Consider the following 7817-nt stretch of genomic DNA (forward strand, 5'->3'; position numbering starts at 1 on the left):
TTACTTTCCTTACACACCAAGAATTCCTATTATAATTATAATTAATTTACTTTAATTCCTGATTTCCTACTGCAAATAGATTTATGAATTTATTATTTACTTGCCCATTCAGGTTTCGTTGTATTATAAATATGACCTCCCACAAGGAGAAGAATACTCAGAAAATTCCCACAAACAAATATTCTCTCATAATTTTCATATTTTAGCAAAAAAATATTAGTATTAATTGATTCACATGCCTAAATAATCGGCAAAACCGTAGGCCGTAGGTGATATAAGGCCATCTCTGAACGTTCCTTGGAATTATAGAACTCAATAACACAAACAAATGAATATTTAGTGAAATAATTATATACAGAACTTCCTGCAGTCATGCCAGCAATGTATTCAATAAAAGAATACAACCAAGTGACGAATTGCACGGCTACATGATCAATTGCTGAAAAATTCAGCTTCTCCTAAAGCACTGCGAACCTAATTTCGGTCAAGCATCTTTTTGAACACATCATGGAATTTCGTGTCAAATTTGCTTTCTCGTAGAAGCTATACCAATAGAGGCTCCATTAAAGGTTTAAAGGGAGCAGGTTGGAGTTTCATGGTGTAAGTAACTATCACAGAAATGAGTGAACAAAATGCCGGAACAAAACCCAAACCAAATCTTGTGACTGAGAAGTAGACATCATTTGAATGGTTTTCCTGTATGACTCGTGTACCTGCATGTAAAAAAAATTAACTATTGGCATACTAGAAGTCATCACTTTTCATTCCCGAGTTTTGGCAACCATGATTTAAGAAGTACATAAAACAACTCTCCAATGTCTAACTTAATTAGGCCTAAAGACCCTGCATATGTGCACCTCAATGCTATTCGACTAGTAATGAAATCACTCATTATATATGTTATATTTAATTTTGTCAAGTTTCGATGTGGGACTTCACATTCTTCAACAATGTGCACCCCATTAAGTAATGATTGGATCTATTTCCACGTACACCTACGTTGATTTAAAGCTTAAACATCCGAAATATAGACTTCGAAATGCAATTTTTTATCTGAAAGGGAGATCCCACTACCCAAACTCTTTAAGCCTGATGAACTAAGAACCACATAATAATTTTATAGATCCAGTTCAACAAAAGTAAGAAAAAACGCAAATAACCAATCATGTATCTTCCTAAATGCACACATATATTATTCAATAGAAAGAGATGAGCATAAATATATATTTAATATAGCAAATGATCCACAAAACTGTAACTTACTTTGATATGACTGAAGCACAAATAAGGCAAGCCCACACGAGATTTTGTCCATGAAGCTTAATGATCCACATACAAATGCGCAGCCATTGAGATCTCTGTCGATTAGAACACTTTGCATACTTACTCCAGTCACCTGTTACATCAAAATATGATTAAATCTGAATTTATAAACAACTACAACGTTAATGGATTAAAAATGGCAGTATGTTTTCAAACCATTAGGATTTCCATCAATAAAAGCTCTAGTTTTCTCTAATCTCAAGCTTCAGACTTGGAAATAGCTAAACGTAGAGTGAGAAATTTCAATCCCTAAAGGTCATTTCAAACCAATCTAGAGTGTTCTTACAGAGTTCTGAGCTGTCTCATGTTTTCAAATCCGTAGTACCACTTAAATCAACAGAGTAAACATCTATCATCTTTTACGTTGTTGACAAAATATCAGCTGGCAGGCATATGATATGGTCCAGCTTTCTAAGGGCAGTGTGCTCTTGTCCCTTAATATTTGTTTCAAGTATTAATGTATTAATGTTAACATACTTCATATTTCTTGTCCTGAACCAATTGAAACCCTAATCCCAAAGAACCAAACGACTTAAATTTAATTAAGTTCAAAATCATGACAATGCTTCATCATCTTCCTTCCAAAATGCAAGCAATATGAAATGCACTTCAAAATTTCATGAAGCGAAGATGAAAGCACCAAATTGGACATCATACCATCATTAGCGCGTTTGCTATGCCAATAGATACGGATATAATGTACATTAAAGCACTCATGCTTCCAGGTAAAAACAGGATCCCTGCCCCACAAAATATCCAAACAATGGCTCCAGCAGAATAGCAGGCCTTCAAGCATTGGCCAGTCCACGAGATCTCCTATAATATGAATACTTAATGGTTAGATATCAACACAACAAAGTACATATGAATAAGAATTTCAGCAAACAAACTGAGTTTCATGGGGACCTGTAGTATTATAGATACGAGGAAGCTGCTAATGTAGATAATTGCAGGAACCTATTCCCATCAATTACAAAAGATAAGTCGGTCTTGCATTCTTCAAAAATTAAATAATCTCTAACATCAGAAGAAATATAATGACAATATTTTTGTGGTAGTACCAGAGCTTTAGCTGATTGTGCCATGCGCAGATCATCTATAACATAGAATGCAAGATATGCCTGAACAAGAGAAAGCCATCTAGATATAAGAACTGCAAAGGTTGCGACCAAGACCTGGCAATAACTTCTATTATGCGGGGATAATATTGCAAAAGTGGTTTCCTAAAGAAGTCACTATCATAATGGAGTTCTCAACTTGGATGCTCCGTAGGGACTATCAGCTGTCCCTTTCTTATTAGATACAGTAAAAATTGAGTTATTTCTTTCATGAAGAAAAACAAGCATCACAAAGAGGGAGAAAAAAGAAGTCCTGACCTGTGAAACATTGACCACTAGTCTGGTAAGCACATAAACAAGAGCAACCTGATAATACAGAACTCTCTTGAACCAGTATGTCCATGAAATCCTTGAACGATTATTTCCTTGTAAGCTTACTTTTAATCTGCAAGTGTAATAAACTTGATTAGTACAATCAACTATCAACAGTTGGATAGTGACAACTTACAAGATTTTAAGGATTATTACAGAAAAAATATGCTTCACTTTTTAGAAACATACACAGTAACATTTGAAATCTGAGAACAAACCACTAATGTGGATACATGCCTAAAGGCTAACAACATAAAGAATACTAATGATGGACTTTCTGATAAAGATAGGGAAAGAACAGAGGAGAAAATTGAGTAAATAGAGAGCAAAACAGTTGATGAATCAGCAACAGCCAACAGTTAAACCAAGAACAGGGAGAAAGTCTTGCTGCCTCTGGACCTGTGACCTGTAAGACGCTAGAATGGTTTTTTGAGAACTCAGTGAGAGTGAAAATCAGGGAGCAACCTAGTGCTATTTTGTTGGGTTTCAACAACAGGGGGCCTGGGAATCAGAAACAGGTAAGCCGAGAATGAGCAAATCAGGAAGAACTAGGTGTTGACAGAAGAGCAATTGCTCAAATCCCCATACGGGTGCAGGTGGCCTGATAGACATGTGCTTTTTGTAAAATAAATACAAATATTCTTCTTGCAGCCCACATAAAAAATGCTTCTTATAATATGATAATGATAAATAAAAATCAGTATTTGGTGAACATTATGAATCAAAAGTGAAAAAGAAAAATCAGCAAACCTTGGCTCTTTGGTTCCGAGATGAAATATACCCACAAAGCAGCATCCTATGAAGATTGACAAATATGCAATCCACCGGTACTGCTCATTTGTGATCGTGATGTGATGGACATGCTTGAAGAGAAGCCCTTAATAGGTAGATCACAAATGCTTAGAAAATGACAATACCTGATTTTCAATGTCGGCATGTGTGCTTGCTATAGTGACACCAAAGACTATAAAAGCAACTGCATACAGGCTGAGGTTGGCAACCTTTAAAAGATTTAAAAATTTTCAATAAACACAAACATTAAATAAAAAACATGGAGCTGATTAATCAATTCAAAAATTCAAAGGGAAACTTACCATATTAAAAGCATTTCGACAGCTAGCTAGGACCACTCTGCTTGTTGAATTCAGTGTAATGCAATTCAACATAGACCTGCAATAGAACAGTTATTTTTCATAAGTGTTTAGATATTCCAAAGCCCAAAAGAACATGCCTTTTCATTTTTTTAAACCTAAAATGAGGGGGTGGGGGGAGCAGGCTCACTAATGCTCCAAACTTATTGCATTTCAGAAAATAGCTCTGTTCGCTCAATGTAATAATCAGTCTTAAAACGAATGAACGACAAACATGAATCGAGAAAAAAAAATACAGAGCTACATAGCAAGCTGAAAATGGCAATGCCTCCATTTCAAGTTCCAATTTGTTAGAAAAACAAAAACAGGATCTGTGTAGGTCATTTCAATTATAACAGAGGATGAAGATGTTTTGTTCTTCAACAACACTAGGTTCACCATCTTATCAAATGGTGTTACACTTATAAACTTTTACTGTAAACTCTGAGGAAGGACTTACATGTGTGAAACCTGAGTAGCTGCCCAGCCCACATTAAATATAGCAGCAAACATACTGTAACCAACAGTTCGCAATGTTGATGAAGAGGTACCAAAAATTTTACAGGGCATGCAACCACCAAAAACGGAAGAAAAAGAAATAGCAACCAAAACAGAGCCTGCACCATGCCACAATTTGAAATGTCCAAACCTGTCTATCTATCAAGTTAAAAATAGAAACAGAATATTATTGCCCAAAAAAAAGAGGTGGTTGCAATTGCCAAAACTGAAAAGGAAATAAGAAAATTTCACAATAATTAATTGGTATGTTTTTTTTTTTTTTTTTTTCCTGGCATGGTATGATTTCAATAATTTGGGAAATAGAATAGGTGGATCGGATCACAAAGGCCTTGTCATTCTACTCTTGCATCTGCAGCAAGAACAGAGATCAATGAAGTCTTTACTAGATTCTGAACAAATTTTCCTGTCTTCTCGTGTCGTTATATAACACTGTCCAAAAATCATCTCGATTCAATAGTCACTATATCTCCCCCAATCAAAAAGGACGTGATCCTTGAACATATAATAACCATATCTAATACCCCCAGCTTGTCCATAAATACATATGGACTTGAACAACAAATAAAAAAGCTGCTCAATGCTATAATTTCCTATTCCATTATCATGGTAGAAGCAAAAGCACAAAATTTAGGCCATGTAAAATGACTGGCCATGGAAAAATCCATGTGAAGTGCAGCCAAAAATTACAGAAGAGTAGAAGTTAAATGCACAGAGACCAATGGGGTGTTAGTTGGACTGGTCAAGGCCTTCGGTGTGCTCCCAAGTGGTCCTGGGTTCAAGCTCCCATGGTACTTGTGTGTGTGTGAGTTTCCCCCCTTCCCCCTCCCCCTTCCTAAATTTGGGCAAAAAAAAAAATGCACAGAGAGAACAACATTTTACAAGTAATGGTAAAACTAAGTGCTTTATTGAAGAACAGTGAAAAATGGATAGGAACGAGTGTCAGAATGTATGCAAAGAAGCAATGGGCCAGATAAGAAATATCAGTTTGTACGCTGCACAATAACTCATCATGCATGTAGGATATAATTTATAACCAAGATACCAGTTCGCCAGCAAATATGGTTGCAAATCCATCAGCTATTTGACCAGAAAGCATAACCGTAGCAGCATCCCTAGATAGAAATTAGAAAAATATATAACAGTTATACAGTAGAAACAGAAAATGCAACTTAAAGAAACAGATCTGTAGAGCTCGATGATACAAAGTGCTGAAACAATAAGATGATAATACAATAATGTTGAGAATAGCAAATCCCACAACGGGAGTTCTAAGCCTTGCATCACAGTCCCATTTGTCAATTGGTTTTTGGTTTGGATGCTCTAATTATAACACGTGCTTCACGTCACCCTATATAATTGATCCATGTGCTTAGTTATTTTCAGCCACATGTGAGCGGGCATGTTGAGAATATAAAGTCCCGTGTTGGGGAATTTTAAGTCTTGCATCCAAATTTAGATGGTCTTTGTATGATAATGAGATAGCGTTCCCGGAAAAAGTTAGCCTAAATCATCCTGACAAGCTTATCTGCATTCTCTCCTATCTGACAATTGTAGACAAACCCTCAACAGGGGCTAACCACCTTCATTTTTGCGACCTGATTATATATATTTTTTTTCATATATACAAATCTAGTCCTACTTTTCCTATCACAGAAACCAACATTTGTGTACAGTGAATAAAATTTTCTTCGTTCTCTGCATTAAAATGGGCTATTTGTAGCATAATGTGTTTCTAGTACTTGAAAGTTTCACTGACATGACATCCAAGCTCATTCACCATAATCTGTCTGTATGTATGTATTACAACGTAAGCAAGAGTGCACATGTCAATGTGTGTGCACAAACACATACATACAAACTAAGCGATATCACTGATATGTACCTTGGGGACAGTCCAATATCTGTCAGATACAATAAGAGATATGTAAACCAACAGGAAGCAGTAATGTCATTGAGCATATGCCCCACGCCATAATAAGTGACAGTACATCTTCCAAGAGGCTTGGTGAATGAATCATCCTCTTCAGTGGAATCAGCCATAAGGGCAGTTTCAAACTAAAGGAAACCTGCAAAGCATGTTTTATTAAGCTTCTGAGAGGAAACTCTAGTTGGAATTGCAAAACTGCATTCTATTGAAATTTTGCATTCTCATCTTTTTATCCAGGTTAAGTAAACCGTACTGTAACTAGCTTTCTTTAATTGTTCACTTCTCGGCAATATATGGTTTTAAAAATTTCTCAACAAATTCATTGAATTGGTCCTTGTTTTACCAGCACAAGAAATTAAAATTTTGGTAAATTGATCTGATATATTTCCCCATTCTCACAGAAACATTTATTTTGTCCTTTTTTTATCCGTAGTTTATTAAAAACTCCAGGTGCTGCGTACAAAATCAGAGAAATAGAAGGAACTCTGAGGAACAAGTAACGGGAAGATAAATAAACAGGACATTGAACAATAAATAAAAAAAAGGTCAAAGCAATATATCAAGATTTCACGAGCAGAGCATGAAGTTAGGAATTTTTAGTAACAGAATTTCAAACCTAAGGAAGAAAATTATGTTACTAAGCCAACAATTGAATAACTAGTGAACCAGGAGCTTCATCATCTTATGAATTAATAGGCTCTACAAAAGATAAAGTAAAGGTGTTGGATCAGATACTAAAGACAGTGCAAGCAAATAAAAGAAGAAGAAACAAGAAATTGCAATTGCATATGCAGAAAGAAGAACACGCAAGTAGAAAACCGACGACAAATGCTGCTGGCATGGAAAACCAAAGCTTAAAATATCAGAAAGATACTTGTAATAAGTGGAAGGGAACGAAGGATACCTATCAAGGGTGGTTGTTGACTCGGGTGGTTACTGCTCAGGAACAGGAAAGAGCAGAGGAGACCCGCAAAAAAAAAAAAAAACCGATCAAAACATATGCCAAAAGGCAATCCCCGGTGGGTCTTTGTAGATATCTCCGGACAAATTTATAGTCTTCTTGTGTTATCTTTGTGGACAGAATAAAGGTTCTCTATTTTGGCGTCAAGAAGAGATCCTCTTGTTCTTTTTTTCTTTTCTTAACGAAGTTCTCGTTTTTTTTTCTTTGGTCAGAGTGTGCCGCCATTAAGCCCATAACTGATCTCGGAAATTTAAAGCGCTAGAATTGAAGAGTTTTAAAAGACAGTATTGTCCCCTCTGACAAATCCCTATAAACAAAAGGGTTGGACTTATTGAAGCGAGCACAAGATAAGAAAAATGGAAACAAAGTGAAGTGTATGTGTTGAATGCCTCACATCGTATATGCCTAATCTACTGTCGAAAGGGTCCCACTTTGTTCATCAAGTTTCAACCATTTAGAGTTCCCAACAGCCAGTCCTTCTTCCTTCCCATAAGTTTGAAGGACAGAGTGTATGTTGTTGCAACTGC

General features: G+C 36.0%; 1 protein-coding gene across 5 annotated transcripts; it reads right to left on the reverse strand.

Annotated features, from left to right (window-relative positions):
* Window positions 1-275: 275 nt before the first annotated feature.
* Window positions 276-7602, reverse strand: LOC117619468 (major facilitator superfamily domain-containing protein 12). 5 transcript variants are annotated; one of them, XM_034349432.1, is made up of 13 exons: window positions 7234-7599; window positions 6285-6468; window positions 5445-5514; window positions 4344-4540; window positions 3848-3923; window positions 3671-3754; window positions 3504-3583; window positions 2700-2826; window positions 2385-2444; window positions 2230-2280; window positions 1981-2139; window positions 1264-1396; window positions 276-713 (listed from the first exon to the last, which is right to left on the reverse strand). In XM_034349432.1, the coding sequence occupies exons 2-13, from the start codon at window positions 6440-6442 to the stop codon at window positions 544-546; spliced, it is 1365 nt and encodes a 454-aa protein (XP_034205323.1). In that variant the 5' UTR covers window positions 6443-6468; window positions 7234-7599; the 3' UTR covers window positions 276-543. The 5 variants fall into 5 exon arrangements, with proteins under 5 accessions (XP_034205323.1, XP_034205327.1, XP_034205325.1 ...); XM_034349436.1 differs by lacking the exon at window positions 6285-6468 and having other exon boundaries at window positions 4344-4532; window positions 7234-7588; XM_034349434.1 differs by lacking the exon at window positions 6285-6468 and having other exon boundaries at window positions 7234-7588.
* Window positions 7603-7817: the final 215 nt, after the last annotated feature.

This window comes from Prunus dulcis, chromosome 2 (assembly GCF_902201215.1).
Source record: "Prunus dulcis chromosome 2, ALMONDv2, whole genome shotgun sequence".
NCBI lineage: Eukaryota > Viridiplantae > Streptophyta > Magnoliopsida > Rosales > Rosaceae > Prunus > Prunus dulcis.

Excerpts from the sequence above, each read along its gene's own strand:
- LOC117619468 (XM_034349432.1), bottom strand. The coding sequence starts at position 6,442 with ATGGCTGATTCCACTGAAGAGGATGATTCATTCACCAAGCCTCTTGGA. Across the intron at positions 3,584-3,670 it reads ATGCCGACATTGAAAATCAG|TACCGGTGGATTGCATATTT; the intron begins GTATTGTCATTT and ends ACAAATGAGCAG. Across the intron at positions 2,827-3,503 it reads CTCGGAACCAAAGAGCCAAG|ATTAAAAGTAAGCTTACAAG; the intron begins GTTTGCTGATTT and ends TTACACTTGCAG.